This window comes from Neodiprion fabricii, chromosome 6 (assembly GCF_021155785.1).
Source record: "Neodiprion fabricii isolate iyNeoFabr1 chromosome 6, iyNeoFabr1.1, whole genome shotgun sequence".
In the NCBI taxonomy this organism is placed as follows: Eukaryota; Metazoa; Arthropoda; class Insecta; order Hymenoptera; family Diprionidae; genus Neodiprion; species Neodiprion fabricii.
In genome coordinates this window covers 16,723,740-16,744,566 of record NC_060244.1, presented here as the reverse complement: position 1 = coordinate 16,744,566, position 20,827 = coordinate 16,723,740, and the positions used below count along the sequence as shown (strand labels likewise).

General features: G+C 39.3%; 1 protein-coding gene across 5 annotated transcripts in view; it reads right to left on the bottom strand.

The window, feature by feature from the left end:
- Positions 1–14,371: 14,371 nt before the first annotated feature.
- LOC124184990 (fasciculation and elongation protein zeta-2-like) overlaps positions 14,372–20,827 on the bottom strand; it is a 467,596-nt gene continuing 461,140 nt past the window's right edge. Inside the window, exons 1-5 of one of the 5 annotated variants that reach the window (XR_006871291.1) lie at positions 16,659–16,751; positions 16,277–16,394; positions 15,133–15,208; positions 14,984–15,049; positions 14,372–14,630 (exon numbers count right to left, since the gene is read on the bottom strand). Coding sequence is in view for 1 of the 5 variants with exons in the window: in XM_046575290.1 (XP_046431246.1) it covers positions 14,614–14,630; positions 14,984–15,049; positions 15,133–15,208 (159 nt within the window). In the remaining 4 variants the exon portion in view is untranslated. Of the gene's footprint in view, positions 14,631–14,983; positions 15,050–15,132; positions 15,209–15,314; positions 15,372–15,560; positions 15,667–15,905; positions 15,961–16,276; positions 16,395–16,658; positions 16,752–20,827 lie in introns of those variants that run through there. The other 4 variants (XR_006871290.1, XR_006871293.1, XR_006871292.1 and 1 more) reach the window with 4 other exon arrangements.

The window sequence follows — 20,827 nt, the reverse complement described above, 5'->3', positions numbered from 1 at the left end:
ATGTATTCCATAATATTAATATTCATATTTATTCCAACAACTTTTTATTTGCTCTCTCGATCTTGAATTTTCGTAGGCATAGAATCGAAACGCTGTTTTTGCTAGTCGCAAGTGACGTATCTACGTTGGGTTGAGAAGAAGAATTGTTTTTCCTAAAGTGTTCATATGGAACAAAATTCAGAGTAACTGTAATACATCCCAGATGCACTAATTTTGATCGAGATCAAATGGATGCTCCGTATATGAGACAGTATTTAACGCTGTGCCCTGATTTAAAGACGTAAAAAGGTGAATGTCCCGCAATTTTTGTTTTTTTTGATAGGGAGAGAAAGAACCAAGCTTCTTAAGACTTTGAGTGTATTTTAACAAACATTTGAAAGGTACGAGCAAAAATTGTTATCATCCAATTGTCGCAGAACGGTAGCGTTATTAGCTGACCCGTTAACTGAAGAATACATCTTTAGTCAACGGCTGACCATCGAAGGGCCTAGCCGTTTGAGTCTGGAATTGGCAGGAAAGATAAAGTGCGTATTTTTTGTCTGAAATGTAAAAACTAAAATCGTAATACATATCATATCATCGTACATCATCATACAACATACATCATACATCATACATAGTATTAAATTTCGAAACCATAGTTTGGATGTTCGAATGTTCGGATATTCTGAAAGTGACGTCAGCCAAAATTTCTTTTCTTTACGTCATCGATCTATAGTAATCGTCGACCACGAAAATCAGCTAGCCGAATTCCTCAGTATGGAAACAACCGCGCAGTAGAGAGGACGTACGAGAATCGCGCTCCGCAAATTTCGAGTACCGGGTTCTCAACCTCCCGGATCCCGCGCTCCAGGTCCGCTACCTGGAGAGACTCGACTTCAGGGACAAGCGCTCCGTAGTTTCTATGCTCCAGGTCCGGTTCCTGGTGAGACTCGACTTCCAGGACAAGCGCTCCGTGGTTTATATGCTCCAGGTCCGCTACCTGGTTATACTAAACTTTCGGGACAAGCGCTCCGTGGTTCCTGCACCCCAGGTCCACTACCTCATGGAACTCGACTTCCGGGATTAGCGCTTCGTGGTTCCTGCGCTCTAGGTCCACTACCTGCAGGAACTCGACTTCCTGGACAAACACTCCGTGGTTCCTGCGCTCCAGGTTCGCTACCTGGTGAACCTCGACTTCCAAGACAAGCGCTCCGTAGTTTCTGCGCTCAAGGTCCACTACCTGGTGACACTTGACGTCCAGGACAAGTGCTCCGTAGTTTCTTTGTCCAAGGTCCATTACCTGGTAAAACTCGACATCCAGGACAAGCGCTTCGTAGTTTCTATGCTCCAGGTCCGCTGCATGGGGAACTCGACTTCCAGGCCAAGCGCTCTGTAGTTTTCGCGCTCAAGTTCCACGACATGGTGAAACTCGACTTCAGGGATAAGCGCTCCGTAGTTTTTGCGCTCCAGGTCCACTACCTGGTGAAACTCGATTTGCTCGAAATTTTAAAAAGCTTCGTTACTTATCTCCCATTAAAAAAAACAGCCGACAATCAACGCTTCGCTCAAATCTTATCGTATTTGATTGATTTGAACGAAAATATGTGTACTTTTCCCGATCTTTTATACGGCAGCATTTAAAGAACCTGGTTTCCACTTTGAACTGACATAAAAGATATTATTTCTTCATTATCTGATTTTATGATTGATCTTTTTTCGGTGTTACCTAAATATTTAGTTATATAATTATTCATTACTATCAGTTTTTAACCACTTGTATACGATAATAGTACAAAATGAATAATTGTAATCAAATACTATGTTACTATTTGTGCACGGTAAGTATAACGTTTTTATAATATTTAATGGCAACTGTAATTATATTTTATCTGAAATTTTGTAAACTTGACGCTTACAATAAATCATTTAGATTCGTTTTCCGCGCAAGTCCAACTTCAGTAGCTATTAATGCGCTAATAAAATTTCTATAATTATTTATAATTTTCTCGCAATCTTGTCGGTGAAATGTATCGATAAGAAAATTATACTAATCGTTATATAACATTGTTGATGTGTCCTAATACTGATAATATTTATTAGTATTCGAGGTATGACCCGAGGTGGCTAGCAATGGTCGTTGGATATGGTTGGCGGTGGTTGAAGGTGGTTGGAGAAGGAGGAGTAGGCGGAGGTGGAGGGTCAAGAGGACGTGGAGGACAAGAATGAGAAGAAGGAGGAGATGGACTAGGGGGACGAGGTGAACGAGGAGGACGGAGGTGGTCGACGGTAGTAGGAGTAGGGGTAGGAGTAGGAGTAGGAGTATAGGCTGATTCCATTTGAAACCACCAAGCACGGTCGGGACGAAAAATTCAAACGACTTGTAAATTATTTATAATATTTAATGGCAATTGTAATTATGTTACAATTATAATTTTTCAAAAATGTCATGTTTACAATAAATTATTTCAATTCGTTTTTCGCGCGAGCACAAATTAAGTAGCTATGAATAAGCTTATACAATTTATTATATTATTATTTAATTAATTAATTAATTAATTACTCAATTATATTAATCCTTACCCAATATTTTTGATGTGTTCTTATATTGAAAATATTTATTACTATTCCAGGTATAACCGAAGGTAGTTAGCGGTAGTTGGAGGTGGTCGGAGGTGGACGAGGATGAGGACGAGGAAGACAAGGATTTGTGCTCGGTGAGTAAAACATTTTTATAATATTTGATGGATATTATAATTATATTTCATCTAATATATTTAAAACTTGTCATGTTTACAAAAAATTATTTCAATTCATTTTTCGCGCAAGCACATATTCAGTAGCTATAAACGCGCTAATACAATTTATTACATATTAATTAATAAATTAATTATAATAATCCTTACATAATACTTTTGATGCGTTCTTAGCTCAGCGAAACTTTAATAGCTGAGTTGGCATTGAGAGACGAGTTGGTGTATGAGAAGGAGCTTAAATACCAGTTTATTTCATTGCTTCTCGCTGTTCAAAATCGGCGTAGACATCACCACGTGACAAAAAAGAGAAACCAAATACAAAATAGTAACAGCCCTTTGCCGCAGCATAGATCCATACAAGATTCCAAGGTAGGCATCTTAGATTTACGAGCAAAGTCTGATTAGTACTTTGTCAATCTTGTTAGACCTATGAGATACGTTTCTAACCTGACAAACACATATTGAAAATTTACAGTATTTGACAACAGTGATACCTTATCACATGGACACTGGCCCACCTGATAATCAAGCATTACAAGTCCTCATTAAGAGTAAGTTTTACAAGTTCTTGGTAACAGTACCAACAATTACGTAATAACTTCATTCGAAATTAATAATATGTTTTTGTTTTCAGTATTAAAGGCTATTGATGAGGATAGTCCAACGGTGCCCACATTATTAACGGACTACATATTGAAAGGTGGGTTGATTTCTTTCACCTTGTCTTGGATCCGTGCGAGATAAACACTTGTATATTTCACGGTCCAGTTATTATCATGAGGTTGAAGTTCGTAATGTTATTCAGGCTATGAATTTTTAGAAAAACTTGGAATACAACTTCAGGATTGTCTGAAAATAAGTAAACCGTAATAAACCAAATTATAATCATATCAAGTTATCACTAATAAGCAATTGCGGGTAAAATATTAGCTTACTTTTGTAAGTATTTATGAATATAGCCTCTATGAATATTCATTGTTGGTATATAAGGTCTGGCAACGTACCTACTTTCTGTAAGAGATGTTGAAAATTTTCAACATAATTATGTTTCAGTTCTGTGCCCCACCTAGTGATCCACTAGTACATATCCTCCGACGTGACATCGCTGTGGTACGTATAAAGAAGAAAAGATTTATTAAGATGCAGATTGCTCCTCTCTTCTTGCCATTGTGCTTTCATATAGCACCACAATAAATCTTATAGAAATGAGCTCTCATTGAGATTTCTCTGTATTGCTAACTCGACGCGAGAAGGCAAAAATCAATGTAATGCCATCTGTAAGGTAATTGGACTCGTATTTGCACTACGAGAACTCGTTGGGCATTTTGCGGTGAAATTTGAACAATTGTTGTACAAGAAATTAAATAACTATAAAAATGGATAAAAAATATTATCTCTAATAGTGAATGTAGCTAATACAGCTTTAACCGTGTATTGATTATGTTAATGATCTATGGTGACAAGATCGGAATTAGATAAGCTCTCTAAATACCCTTTTCTAGTCTATTAATTTATATCATGCATATGTAAATGTATATTTCTTCAGTTTGTACAATCACTGCAGTAGGATTACCCTTGCCATGTTTTATGGTGCGCTTGTGTAATTTGTATATTATTAACCTTACGTTTTACTCTATTTGCGACAAGTTGCGAGTATTTCTAATTTCTTTGCAATTATTTATGTACATGTATGTGTATATATGTATATATATACTTATGAATGTGTATATACATATATGCACATATTTAAAACTAGATTTTTACAATAAACACAGAGGTTTTAGTATATTCACATACGGATTTCTGTGTATGGGTATACTTGAACTAAAATATCCTTATCTCTAATACGGAGTTGTTCGTAATTCGCATTTGTTCTTGTAACCTAATGTCCTACATACGATGGCAAAAATCGAGATCCAACTTAACTGAGTCTCAAAGTCCTGTTGACATAAAAGCAGCTATTTGATAGAAATTATAGTTTCTAGTTTACACAGCCCATTGCATGATATTTCATTATAAATACATATGTTTCAATGTATTTAGGAATAATTTATCAAATATACAGAGGTCATGTGCTAATAATAAATGAATTGATTCGACCGCAGTTTGATGTATTCATTAGAGCTTTAACAATAAATTTAAGCTTTGTTACTTCTTTTATTTTATTATGGATAATCAAAAACATTTCCGACTATTCGTGCTGTGGGAGCATGGGGATTAAACCAAATGTAGCAAAGGATTAGAAACAGTGTATGTAGGGTACGGCTATTTTTGTAACAATGCAAACACGTGCCGCTAGCTTAGTTTTGACATATCTAGAATACCACGCCTTGCGAATCAGCTTTCCAGACAGAGATGAATGATGAATTTTAAGGATTGCATTATCGTTGTTGAATACTCTATGCCTCATGGGAAACGAAAATCTGTAACGATAAAATTGATGCACCGGATCATCGTCGACTTCTACTTTTGAAATGTCCTACCATTTTCGAACAGCTCCTACCTCCCCCTGCCACCTCCGACCATCAATGGCCACTTTCGACCACCCCCTATCACCTTCTGCCAGCGCCGACCACCTTTTACCATTTCCGAACACCTCCAACCATCCTATTTACCTATATTACTAGATTAGCTATGATACGAAAAGAGAAGAATTATTCATTTCGAAATGGGATTCTATTCGACGCGCGCTCGATGTACTCCATAACATTAGTATTCGTAATTACTCCAACAACTTTTCATTTGCTCTCTCGATCTTGAATTTTCATAGGCATAGAATCGAAATGCTGTTTTAGCTGGTCGCAAGTGAAGTATCTGCGTTGTGTGGAGGAGCAGAATTGTTTTTCGAAAAGTATTCGGATGGAAAAAAATTCAGAGTAACTGCAATACATCACGGATGTGCTAGTTTTGAACGAGACGAAATGGATGCTTCGTATATGAGACAGTATTTAAAGCAGCGTAGTGATTTGAAGACTTAAAAAAGTGATAGGGAAAGAAAGAACGAAGCTTCTCAACACTTCGAGTGTATTTTAACACACATTTGAAAGACAAGAGCAAAATTTTTCATCATCCAACTGTCGCAGAACGACAGCGTTATCAGCTGACCCGTTAACCGAAGGATATATCTTCAGTCAACGGCTGACCATCGATGGGCCTGGGCGCTTGAGACTGGAGATAAAGTGCGTATTTCTTGTATGAAATGTGAAAACTAAAATCATTATACAACATACATCATACATCATAGATCGTACATCATACACCATACATCATACATCATACATCATACATCATCATACCTAGTATTACAGTTCGAAACCAAAGTTTGAATTTTCGGATGTTCGGAAAGTGACGTCACCAATCTAAAATCGGCTAGCCGAGTTCCTCAGTCCGGTAACAACCGCGCAGTAGAGCGGACGGATGAGAGTCGCGCTCCGCAAATTTCGAGTACCGGGTTCTCAACCTCCCGGATCCCACGCTTCGGGTCCGCTACGTATTTCGAGTACCAGGTTCTCAACCTCCCGGATCACGCGCTTCGGGTCCGCTGCGCGGTGAAACTCGACTTCCAGGATAAGCGCTCCGTGGCTCCTCGTTCATGTTTACAATAAATTATTTCAATTCGTTTTTCGCGCAAGCCCAAATTCGGTAGCTGTCAGTCCGCTAATAAAATTTCTCGACTTCCAGGATAAGCGCTCCGTGGTTCCTGGTTCATGTTTACAATAAATTATTTCAATTCGTTTTTCGCGCAACCCCAAATTCGGTAGCTGTCAGTCCGCTAATAAAATTACTCGACTTCCAGGATAAGCGCTCCGTGGTTCCTGGTTCATGTTTACAATAAATTATTTCAATTCGTTTTTCGCGCAAGCCCAAATTCGGTAGCTGTCAGTCCGCTAATAAAATTTCTCGACTTCCAGGATAAGCGCTCCGTGGCTCCTCGTTCATGTTTACAATAAATTATTTCAATTCGTTTTTCGCGCAAGCCCAAATTCGGTAGCTGTCAGTCCGCTAATAAAATTTCTCGACTTCCAGGATAAGCGCTCCGTGGTTCCTGGTTCATGTTTACAATAAATTATTTCAATTCGTTTTTCGCGCAACCCCAAATTCGGTAGCTGTCAGTCCGCTAATAAAATTTCTCGACTTCCAGGATAAGCGCTCCGTGGTTCCTGGTTCATGTTTACAATAAATTATTTCAATTCGTTTTTCGCGCAACCCCAAATTCGGTAGCTGTCAGTCCGCTAATAAAATTACTCGACTTCCAGGATAAGCGCTCCGTGGTTCCTGGTTCATGTTTACAATAAATTATTTCAATTCGTTTTTCGCGCAACCCCAAATTCGGTAGCTGTCAGTCCGCTAATGAAATTTCTCGACTTCCAGGATAAGCGCTCCGTGGTTCCTGATTCATGTTTACAATAAATTATTTCAATTCGTTTTTCGCGCAACCCCAAATTCGGTAGCTGTCAGTCCGCTAATGAAATTTCTCGACTTCCAGGATAAGCGCTCCGTTGTTCCTGGTTCATGTTTACAATAAATTATTTCAATTCGTTTTTCGCGCAACCCCAAATTCGGTAGCTGTCAGTCCGCTAATAAAATTTCTCGACTTCCAGGATAAGCGCTCCGTGGTTCCTGGTTCATGTTTACAATAAATTATTTCAATTCGTTTTTCGCGCAAGCCCAAATTCGGTAGCTGTCAGTACGCTAATAAAATATCTATAATTTTATAATCTTCTCATAATCTTTCTGGTAGATTATATCGATAAAAAAATTATATTAAACCTTACACATTATTTTCGATATGTTCTAATATTGAAAATATTTATTACTATCCAAGGTATGACCTGAGGTGGTAATCGGTGGTTGTTCGAGGTGGATGAAGGTGGTCGGAGGTGGACAAGGAGGAGGACGAAGAGGACGAGGATTTGTGCTGGGTGAGTAAAACACTTTTATAATATTTGATGGCAATTGTGATTATATTTCATCTGAAATATTACAAACTTGTCACGTTTACAATAAATTATTTCAATTCATTTTTCGCGCAAGCACATATTCAGTAGCTATGAATAAGCTTATACAATCTATGATATTATTAATTAATTAATTAATACTCTTATAATATTCAATGGCAACTGTAATTATATTTCATTTGAAATATTACAAACTTGTCACGTTTACAATAAATTATTTCAATTCATTTTTCGTGCAAGCACATATTCAGTAGGTATGAATAATCTTGTACAATTCATTATATTATTAATTAATTGATTAATTACATTAATCCTTACACAATATTTTTGCTGTGTTCCTATACTAAAAATATTCATTACTATTCCAGGTATTACCCGAGGTGGTCGGCGGTGGACGAGGAGGAGGACGAGCTGGACGAGGAGGAGGACCAGGTGGACGAGGAGGAGGACGACGTGGCCGAGGAGGAGGCGGGGTGGGTCGTGGGAGAGGACTTCTCCTCTCCTCGGAGGAGGGGAGGGGAAGGGGCTGGGAAGGGGGAGAGGTGGGCGGGGAGGGGGAAGGGAAAGGGGGAGAGGTGGGTGGGGAGGGGGATGGGAAGGGGCGGGAGGGGAGGAGGGCGGCGGGGGGGGAAGGGAGGGAGGGCGGGCGAATGGGAGGGAGGGAGGGCGGGAGGGCGGGAGGGAGGGAGAGAGTGGAGGACGGATGTCGATGCGAGCCTGTTAGAGTTAATAGAGCAGTACACCCCCCCCCCCCCCCCCCCCCCCCTCTCGCGCCCGCCCACCCGCCCGCCCACCCTCCCTCCCTCCCTCCCTCCCTTCCTCCCTCCCACCCGCCCGCCCTCCCTCCCTCCCTCCCTCCCTCCCCCCTCCCCTCCCTTCCCTTCCCTTCCCGCCCCTTCCCTTACCTTCCCCCTCCCCACCCACCTCTCCCCCTTCCCTGCCCCTCCCCCTCCCCTCCTCTGAGGAGAGGAGAGGTCCTCTCCCACGACCCACCCCGCCTCCTCCTCGTCCACCTGGTCCTCCTCCTCGTCCAGCTCGTCCTCCTCCTCGTCCACCACCGACGACCTCTGGTGATACCTGAAATAGTAATGAATATTTTTAGTATAGGAACACATCAAAAATATTGTGTAAGGATTAATGTAAATAATCAATTATTTAATAATATAATAAATTGTACAAGATTATTCATAGCTACTGAATATGTGCTTGCACGAAAAATGAATTGATATAATTTATTGTAAACGTGATAAGTTTGTAATATTTCAGATGAAATATAATTACAATTGCCATTAAATATTATAAGAATATTAATTAATTAATTAATAATATAATAAATTGTATAAGATTATTCATAGCTACTGAATATGTGCTTGCACGAAAAATAAATTGAAATAATTTATTGTAAACGTGACAAGTTTGTAATATTTCAGATGAAATATAATTACAATTGCCATCAAATATTATAAAAGTGTTTTACTCACCCAGCACAAATCCTCGTCCTCCTCGTCCTCCTCCTCGTCCACCTCCGACTACCTTCAACCACCTCAGGTTATACCTTGAATAGTAATAAATATTCTCAGCATGAGAACAAATCAAAAATACCGCGTAAGGTTTGATATAATTTTTTTATCGATATATTTTACCAAAAAGATTATGAGAAGATTGTAAAGTTATAGAAATTTTATCAGCGGACTGACAGCTACCGAATTTGGGGTTGCGCGAAAAACGAATTGAAATAATTTATTGTAAACATGAACCAGGAACCACGGAGCGCTTATCCTGGAAGTCGAGAAATTTTATTAGCGGACTGACAGCTACCGAATTTGGGGTTGCGCGAAAAACGAATTGAAATAATTTATTGTAAACATGAACCAGGAACCACGGAGCGCTTATCCTGGAAGTCGAGAAATTTTATTAGCGGACTGACAGCTACCGAATTTGGGCTTGCGCGAAAAACGAATTGAAATAATTTATTGTAAACATGAACCAGGAACCACGGAGCGCTTATCCTGGAAGTCGAGAAATTTCATTAGCGGACTGACAGCTACCGAATTTGGGGTTGCGCGAAAAACGAATTGAAATAATTTATTGTAAACATGAACCAGGAACCACGGAGCGCTTATCCTGGAAGTCGAGTAATTTTATTAGCGGACTGACAGCTACCGAATTTGGGGTTGCGCGAAAAACGAATTGAAATAATTTATTGTAAACATGAACCAGGAACCACGGAGCGCTTATCCTGGAAGTCGAGAAATTTCATTAGCGGACTGACAGCTACCGAATTTGGGGTTGCGCGAAAAACGAATTGAAATGATTTATTGTAAACATGAACCAGGAACCACGGAGCGCTTATCCTGGAAGTCGAGAAATTTTATTAGCGGACTGACAGCTACCGAATTTGGGCTTGCGCGAAAAACGAATTGAAATAATTTATTGTAAACATGAACCAGGAACCACGGAGCGCTTATCCTGGAAGTCGAGAAATTTTATTAGCGGACTGACAGCTACCGAATTTGGGCTTGCGCGAAAAACGAATTGAAATAATTTATTGTAAACATGAACCAGGAACCACGGAGCGCTTATCCTGGAAGTCGAGAAATTTCATTAGCGGACTGACAGCTACCGAATTTGGGCTTGCGAGAAAAACGAATTGAAATAATTTATTGTAAACATGAACCAGGAACCACGGAGCGCTTATCCTGGAAGTCGAGAAATTTCATTAGCGGACTGACAGCAACCGAATTTGGGGTTGCGCGAAAAACGAATTGAAATAATTTATTGTAAACATGAACGAGGAACCACGGAGCGCTTATCCTGGAAGTCGAGAAATTTCATTAGCGGACTGACAGCTACCGAATTTGGGGTTGCGCGAAAAACGAATTGAAATAATTTATTGTAAACATGAACCAGGAACCACGGAGCGCTTATCCTGGAAGTCGAGAAATTTTATTAGCGGACTGACAGCTACCGAATTTGGGGTTGCGCGAAAAACGAATTGAAATAATTTATTGTAAACATGAACCAGGAACCACGGAGCGCTTATCCTGGAAGTCGAGAAATTTTATTAGCGGACTGACAGCTACCGAATTTGGGCTTGCGCGAAAAACGAATTGAAATAATTTATTGTAAACATGAACCAGGAACCACGGAGCGCTTATCCTGGAAGTCGAGAAATTTTATTAGCGGACTGACAGCTACCGAATTTGGGGTTGCGCGAAAAACGAATTGAAATAATTTATTGTAAACATGAACCAGGAACAACGGAGCGCTTATCCTGGAAGTCGAGAAATTTCATTAGCGGACTGACAGCTACCGAATTTGGGGTTGCGCGAAAAACGAATTGAAATAATTTATTGTAAACATGAATCAGGAACCACGGAGCGCTTATCCTGGAAGTCGAGAAATTTCATTAGCGGATTAACAGCTACCGAATTTGGGGTTGCGCGAAAAACGAATTGAAATAATTTATTGTAAACATGAACCAGGAACCACGGAGCGCTTATCCTGGAAGTCGAGTAATTTTATTAGCGGACTGACAGCTACCGAATTTGGGGTTGCGCGAAAAACGAATTGAAATAATTTATTGTAAACATGAACCAGGAACCACGGAGCGCTTATCCTGGAAGTCGAGAAATTTTATTAGCGGACTGACAGCTACCGAATTTGGGGTTGCGCGAAAAACGAATTGAAATAATTTATTGTAAACATGAACCAGGAACCACGGAGCGCTTATCCTGGAAGTCGAGAAATTTTATTAGCGGACTGACAGCTACCGAATTTGGGCTTGCGCGAAAAACGAATTGAAATAATTTATTGTAAACATGAACGAGGAGCCACGGAGCGCTTATCCTGGAAGTCGAGAAATTTTATTAGCGGACTGACAGCTACCGAATTTGGGCTTGCGCGAAAAACGAATTGAAATAATTTATTGTAAACATGAACCAGGAACCACGGAGCGCTTATCCTGGAAGTCGAGAAATTTTATTAGCGGACTGACAGCTACCGAATTTGGGCTTGCGCGAAAAACGAATTGAAATAATTTATTGTAAACATGAACGAGGAGCCACGGAGCGCTTATCCTGGAAGTCGAGAAATTTTATTAGCGGACTGACAGCTACCGAATTTGGGCTTGCGCGAAAAACGAATTGAAATAATTTATTGTAAACATGAACCAGGAACCACGGAGCGCTTATCCTGGAAGTCGAGTAATTTTATTAGCGGACTGACAGCTACCGAATTTGGGGTTGCGCGAAAAACGAATTGAAATAATTTATTGTAAACGTGAACCAGGAACCACGGAGCGCTTATCCTGGAAGTCGAGAAATTTTATTAGCGGACTGACAGCTACCGAATTTGGGCTTGCGCGAAAAACGAATTGAAATAATTTATTGTAAACATGAACGAGGAGCCACGGAGCGCTTATCCTGGAAGTCGAGTTTCACCGCGCAGCGGACCCGAAGCGCGTGATCCGGGAGGTTGAGAACCTGGTACTCGAAATACGTAGCGGACCCGAAGCGTGGGATCCGGGAGGTTGAGAACCCGGTACTCGAAATTTGCGGAGCGCGACTCTCATCCGTCCGCTCTACTGCGCGGTTGTTACCGGACTGAGGAACTCGGCTAGCCGATTTTAGATTGGTGACGTCACTTTCCGAACATCCGAAAATTCAAACTTTGGTTTCGAACTGTAATACTAGGTATGATGATGTATGATGTATGATGTATGATGTATGGTGTATGATGTACGATCTATGATGTATGATGTATGTTGTATAATGATTTTAGTTTTCACATTTCATACAAGAAATACGCACTTTATCTCCAGTCTCAAGCGCCCAGGCCCATCGATGGTCAGCCGTTGACTGAAGATATATCCTTCGGTTAACGGGTCAGCTGATAACGCTGTCGTTCTGCGACAGTTGGATGATGAAAAATTTTGCTCTTGTCTTTCAAATGTGTGTTAAAATACACTCGAAGTGTTGAGAAGCTTCGTTCTTTCTTTCCCTATCACTTTTTTAAGTCTTCAAATCACTACGCTGCTTTAAATACTGTCTCATATACGAAGCATCCATTTCGTCTCGTTCAAAACTAGCACATCCGTGATGTATTGCAGTTACTCTGAATTTTTTTCCATCCGAATACTTTTCGAAAAACAATTCTGCTCCTCCACACAACGCAGATACTTCACTTGCGACCAGCTAAAACAGCATTTCGATTCTATGCCTATGAAAATTCAAGATCGAGAGAGCAAATGAAAAGTTGTTGGAGTAATTACGAATACTAATGTTATGGAGTACATCGAGCGCGCGTCGAATAGAATCCCATTTCGAAATGAATAATTCTTCTCTTTTCGTATCATAGCTAATCTAGTAATATAGGTAAATAGGATGGTTGGAGGTGTTCGGAAATGGTAAAAGGTGGTCGGCGCTGGCAGAAGGTGATAGGGGGTGGTCGAAAGTGGCCATTGATGGTCGGAGGTGGCAGGGGGAGGTAGGAGCTGTTCGAAAATGGTAGGACATTTCAAAAGTAGAAGTCGACGATGATCCGGTGCATCAATTTTATCGTTACAGATTTTCGTTTCCCATGAGGCATAGAGTATTCAACAACGATAATGCAATCCTTAAAATTCATCATTCATCTCTGTCTGGAAAGCTGATTCGCAAGGCGTGGTATTCTAGATATGTCAAAACTAAGCTAGCGGCACGTGTTTGCATTGTTACAAAAATAGCCGTACCCTACATACACTGTTTCTAATCCTTTGCTACATTTGGTTTAATCCCCATGCTCCCACAGCACGAATAGTCGGAAATGTTTTTGATTATCCATAATAAAATAAAAGAAGTAACAAAGCTTAAATTTATTGTTAAAGCTCTAATGAATACATCAAACTGCGGTCGAATCAATTCATTTATTATTAGCACATGACCTCTGTATATTTGATAAATTATTCCTAAATACATTGAAACATATGTATTTATAATGAAATATCATGCAATGGGCTGTGTAAACTATAAACTATAATTTCTATCAAATAGCTGCTTTTATGTCAACAGGACTTTGAGACTCAGTTAAGTTGGATCTCGATTTTTGCCATCGTATGTAGGACATTAGGTTACAAGAACAAATGCGAATTACGAACAACTCCGTATTAGAGATAAGGATATTTTAGTTCAAGTATACCCATACACAGAAATCCGTATGTGAATATACTAAAACCTCTGTGTTTATTGTAAAAATCTAGTTTTAAATATGTGCATATATGTATATACACATTCATAAGTATATATATACATATATACACATACATGTACATAAATAATTGCAAAGAAATTAGAAATACTCGCAACTTGTCGCAAATAGAGTAAAACGTAAGGTTAATAATATACAAATTACACAAGCGCACCATAAAACATGGCAAGGGTAATCCTACTGCAGTGATTGTACAAACTGAAGAAATATACATTTACATATGCATGATATAAATTAATAGACTAGAAAAGGGTATTTAGAGAGCTTATCTAATTCCGATCTTGTCACCATAGATCATTAACATAATCAATACACGGTTAAAGCTGTATTAGCTACATTCACTATTAGAGATAATATTTTTTATCCATTTTTATAGTTATTTAATTTCTTGTACAACAATTGTTCAAATTTCACCGCAAAATGCCCAACGAGTTCTCGTAGTGCAAATACGAGTCCAATTACCTTACAGATGGCATTACATTGATTTTTGCCTTCTCGCGTCGAGTTAGCAATACAGAGAAATCTCAATGAGAGCTCATTTCTATAAGATTTATTGTGGTGCTATATGAAAGCACAATGGCAAGAAGAGAGGAGCAATCTGCATCTTAATAAATCTTTTCTTCTTTATACGTAGCACAGCGATGTCACGTCGGAGGATATGTACTAGTGGATCACTAGGTGGGGCACAGAACTGAAACATAATTATGTTGAAAATTTTCAACATCTCTTACAGAAAGTAGGTACGTTGCCAGACCTTATATACCAACAATGAATATTCATAGAGGCTATATTCATAAATACTTACAAAAGTAAGCTAATATTTTACCCGCAATTGCTTATTAGTGATAACTTGATATGATTATAATTTGGTTTATTACGGTTTACTTATTTTCAGACAATCCTGAAGTTGTATTCCAAGTTTTTCTAAAAATTCATAGCCTGAATAACATTACGAACTTCAACCTCATGATAATAACTGGACCGTGAAATATACAAGTGTTTATCTCGCACGGATCCAAGACAAGGTGAAAGAAATCAACCCACCTTTCAATATGTAGTCCGTTAATAATGTGGGCACCGTTGGACTATCCTCATCAATAGCCTTTAATACTGAAAACAAAAACATATTATTAATTTCGAATGAAGTTATTACGTAATTGTTGGTACTGTTACCAAGAACTTGTAAAACTTACTCTTAATGAGGACTTGTAATGCTTGATTATCAGGTGGGCCAGTGTCCATGTGATAAGGTATCACTGTTGTCAAATACTGTAAATTTTCAATATGTGTTTGTCAGGTTAGAAACGTATCTCATAGGTCTAACAAGATTGACAAAGTACTAATCAGACTTTGCTCGTAAATCTAAGATGCCTACCTTGGAATCTTGTATGGATCTATGCTGCGGCAAAGGGCTGTTACTATTTTGTATTTGTTTTTTCTACTTTGTCACCCCCCCCCCCCCCCCCGCACCCTGCCTCTATTACTACTACCACTCCTATTTCTACACCTACTCCTGAACCTACTCCTACTTCTACTCCTGATACTACTTCTTCCCCTGATACTACTCCTACTTCCGATCCTGATCCTACTTCATCAAATATTATAATGATGTTAAACTCACCGAGCACAAATCCTCGTCTTCCTCGTCCTCCTCCTCGTCCAGCTCGACCGCCTCCATCCACCGCTAATCACCTCTAACTACTACTGCTAACCACCTCGGGTTATACCTGGAATAGTGATAAATATTTTTAGTATAAGAACACATGAAAAATATTGTGTTCGGATTAATATAATGAGTTAATTAATTCATATGTAATAAATTTTGTGAGCGCATTTGAAATTACTGAATATGTGCTTGCGCGAAAAATGAATTGAAATAATTTATTGCAAACATGACAAGTTTGAAAAATTTTAAATACAATGTAAATGCAATTACCAATAAATATTATAAAAATGTTTCACTCACCGAGCACAAATCCTAGTCCTCCACGTCCACCTTGTTCTCCTCGTCTTCTTCGTCCTCTTCCTCGTCCACCTCCGACCGCCTCCAACCACCGTCAACCACCTCTATCGACCACCGATAACCACCTCGGGTTATACCTTAAATATTATGAAATATTTTCAGTATAAGAACACATCAAAAATATTGTGAAGCATTAACATAATTAATTAATTAAGTAATAATATAATAAATTTTATTAGCGCATTTATAGCTACTCAATTTGTGCTTGCGCGAAAAATGAACTGAAATAATTAATTGTAAACGTGACGAGTTTTAAAAAGTTAGATAAATATAATTACAATGGCCATTAAATATTATAATAATGTCATTCTTACCGTGCACAAATCCTCGTCCTCCTAGTCCACCTTGTTCTCCTAGTCTTTCTGGTCCTCCTTCTCGTTCACCTCGATCACCCACAACCACGCCCAACCACCTCGGGTTATACCTCGGAAACTAAGAAATATTTTCATTATTAGAACACCTCAAAAATTTTGCTATAGGAATAATATCATTTTTCCATTGACAGATTTGACCGAGAAGATTGTGAGAAAATTCTAAAAAATTATAGAAATTTGATTAGCGCATTGCTAGCTGCTGAATTACGGCTTGCGCGAAAATTCAATTGAAATAATTCATTGTATACATGACAAGTTTAAAAATTTTTAGATACAATATAATTGCAATTGCCAGTAAATATCATAAAAATGTTATACTCACCGTGCAGAAATAGCAACATTGCTGTTTGTTATTGGTTTACGTGAAAATAGTTGATTAAAATTATTTATTTTATACTTTCATCGTATACAAGTGGTTGAAAACTAAACGCAATCAATAATCATATAGCTAAATATTTAAGTAACACTGAAAAAAGGTCGATAATAAAATCAGATAATGGAGAAAAAATATTTTCCACGTCGCGCGTCGGTTCAAAGTGGAAACCGGGTTCTTCAAATGCTGCCATATGAAAGATCAGGAAAAGTGCAGATATTTTTTTTTCAAATCAATCAAATACGATAATTTTTAAGCGAAACGTTAATTGTCGGCTTTTTTTTAAATGGGAGATAACTCACGAAGCATCTCAAAATTTCAAGTGTATTTTAACTCACATTTGGATAGTACAAGAAAAATTTACTCATCATCAATTGTCGCAAAATGGCGAAGATATTAGCTGGCCATTGGCGCCTCACCGCTGGAATCTCGAATTAGCAAGAAAGATGGAGTGCGTAATTTCTGTCTGAAGTGTAAAAACTAAAAGTACTTTGAATTGACATATATTTCTATCATCGATGAACTAAAAAACTCAGAAAAATACGTTAAATCACATTCATTTTCGTTCAGAATATTCTTGGTAAAAATCGTTACCTTGTACGTTTGAGCTCGACAATTAATATGATCTCACGGTTGTTTTGGTTATTTTGGTACATTGACAATAGAATGGTACGCGAATTGAAAATAACTATAGTTTTGAAACACCCGCTCGCTAAAGCTCGCTCGGGGTCGAATGCCTAGTGTAACAGGTTTTTGTCCTCGTGCGCTCGCTTACTCGTTGTCAGTATTTTGCCAGATGACATAGTTCTAGGGGAGACTGGAGCACGATGACTTCCCAAAAAATTCGCTCGTAAGATTTTTTCTATGTAATGCTACAAACCACGTTTACACATGCATGTAAGTATAACGTATTGTGATTTTACGACAATAAATTTCGTCAAAAAATACCACAGAACAATCAGCTAGGTGCTGATAGATTTGAAACACTGTGCACAGCAATTTTATCTCTAATTGAACGATGTTATTGACATGTATTCCTATGTATACAATGCCAACCACTCACCAATTGCAACTTGTTGATCCTGGTCGTTCGATTTTTTTTCCGATTCAAAATGTTAGCTGAAGCATGCATATTGGTTTGATAGTACAAATCATGACTTTTTTAATAATCAAATTTGTAAACATGAAAACGAGTTCGGAAGGTCAAAAGTCATCAGGTCACGGACCTGGACAGCCAGAACTACGGAGCGCTTTTCCTGGAAGTCGAGTTTCACCAGGTAGCGGACCTGGAGCGCAGGAACCACGGAGCTCTCGTCATGGAAGTCGAGTTACTGGAGGTGGTGGACCTTGAGCGCAGAAACTATGGAGCGCTTGTCCCTGCAGTCGAGTTGCACCAGGTAGCGGACCTGGAGGGCAGGAATCACGGAACGCTTGTCCCTGAAGTCGACTTGCACCAGGTAGCTGACCTGCATGCGCAGGAACCACGGAGTGCTTGTCCTCGAACTCGAATTTCACCAGGTACCGGACCTGGAGCGCAGGAACCACGGAGCGCTTGTCATGGAAGTCGAGTTACTGTAGGTAGTAGACCTTGAGCACAGAAACTATGGAGCGCTTGTCCCTGAAGTCGAGTTGCACCAGGTAGCTGACCTGCATGCGCAGGAACCACGGAGCGCTTGTTCTGGAACTCGAGTCCCACCAGGTACCGGACCTGGAGTATAGACACTACGGAGCGCTTGTCCTGGAAGTCGAATTGCACTAGGACGCAAACCCGGAGCGCAGGACTAGGAGGTAGAGAACCCGGTACTCGAAATCTGCGGAGCGCGATTTTCATACGTCCGCTCTATTGCGCGGTTGTTTCCAGACTGAGGAACTCGGCTAGCTGATTTGCGATAACTATAGATCGATGACGTCAAGAAAAAAAAAATTTCGAGTGACGTCACTTTCTGAACCTCCGAACATTCGCCATCCAAACTTTGGTTTCAAACTTTAATACTATGTATGATGTATGATGTACGATGTATGATAATGTATGATGTATGATGTATGATGATATGATATGATGTATAATGATTTTAGTTTTCACATTTCATACAAGAAATACACACTTTATCTCTCCTGCCGATTCCAGACTCAAGCAGCTACACCCTTCGATGGTCAGCCATTGACTAAAGATGCATTCTTCAGTAAACGGGTCAGCTAACAACGCTGCCGTTCTGCGGCAGTTGGATGATAAAAATTTTTCTCGTACCTTTCAAATGTGTGTTAAAATACACTCGAAGTTTGGAGAAGCTTCGTTCTATCTCTCCTTATCAAAAAAAAAAGTCGCACACAATCACCTTTTTAGGCCTTTAAATTAGGACACTGCATTAAATACTGTCTCATGTACGGAGCATCCATTTCATCTCGATCAAAATTTGTGTATCCGTGATGAATTACAGTTACTTTGAATTTTTTGCCATACAAACACTTATCAAAAAACAATTCTGCTTCGCTATCCAACGTAGATACTTCGCTTGCGACTAGCTAAAACAGCGGTTTGATTCATGCCTACGAAACTTCAAGATCGAGAGAGCAAATGAAAAGTTGTCGGAATAATTATGAATATTAATGTTATAAAATACATGGACGAGCAGGGGGTAGGAAGTGTTTGGAGGTGGTCGGAAGTGATCGGCGGTGGTCGATGGGGACGATGACGATGACGATCACGCGGCGAGGAGGAGAGGAGGAGGAAGAGGACGGGGTCAAAGTTGACGAGGACGACGAAGATGGTCGGTGGTGGGACGAGGTAGTTGACGGAGTTTGGCCGTCCTCGGGGGTTCTGGTAGTTGGCGGTGGACGCGGCGGTCGTCGGAGGCGGTTGGCGGCGGACGCAGTTACGCTTCTTCTCAGGGGGATGATCGAGCTGATCGACATTCCTAAGTCGCAGTCGACAAGTAGTCTTACGTACTCACATTTTACCCACTCAATCTTAAGCTTTCATATCGACACTACTTTGGCTGCTACGATTGTCGGTGCGAGCTCGTTAGGTAGAGTCGATAGAGCAGAACCCTCCTACGCTCCCACGTCCACCTGGGCCCAGTTGCCTGACGAAAACTGTTCACAAAAATTTACCCAGGGGTATCCGTCTTTATATTCTACAGTCAACGCACAGGCTAAGTACTGGCTTGGATTTATCATTGCCAAGAGTGTGTTACTTGGAAGGCGATTGCAGCCTGCAACATGTCGAAATCGGTAACTTTCTGATGTTCTGCAATAAGTTCTCAACTCTACTGTTGGAACATCTCAGGGAGCGCAAGCGCACGCCGATTTTTGGTTGTCACACCAAAGCCCATTAGGGTAACTATCTTTATATTCTTCAGTCAACGGTTAAAAGTACAAATTTTGCAATTCAAAAACAACGCTTAGACCTCAATATCTTTATTTCAAACCGCCTTTGAATGGCCGAAAGTCTAATAGATCCGTTAGTTCTGATTGACGATAGACACTCTAATTAAAATAAGCCATCGTAGAGTCAAGTCGAATGAATCTACTAGAGTTTTAACGATTTGAAAGTGATTCGAGATGATACAATGATGCCTAAATTTTTATATAAAATCCTGTATTTTGTACCTACATATTTATTTTTTAAGAGGTTTTCGTAGCTTTATACGGATATAAACGTTTGATAAATACTCAATGTACGACTATCTTGTAATAAACTTTATAAAAAGTGTTAATCTTTCGCGAACCAATCCCCTTAACACTATGAATTTTCTTACGTTTAATTGCAAGTAAACAGGGACGGTGAAATGTCATTTGAATAACCGTAATCATGTTCTTTCTGTAAGTGCTCCTCTTTGCACCGGTATACTATACTTTTTTTATTAAAGAATTAACAGTCAAACTTTAGCGATATAGTCTTTTGTTGAAGTATTTTTTTTTCGTAACGTAATTTGTTAACACTTCATAAAAGTTCATATAAGTTCAGTATTACTTACAGAACTTGAAGGCGAAATCGCATAAACCAACAAAGTAAGTCAATCTTATCAATTTAGTGAAACGAACATTACTTTCAACGTTGATTTTAAAGACGTCACAAAGTTGAGTACCTTTCTTTTGAATTACTGAAAACAAAATAA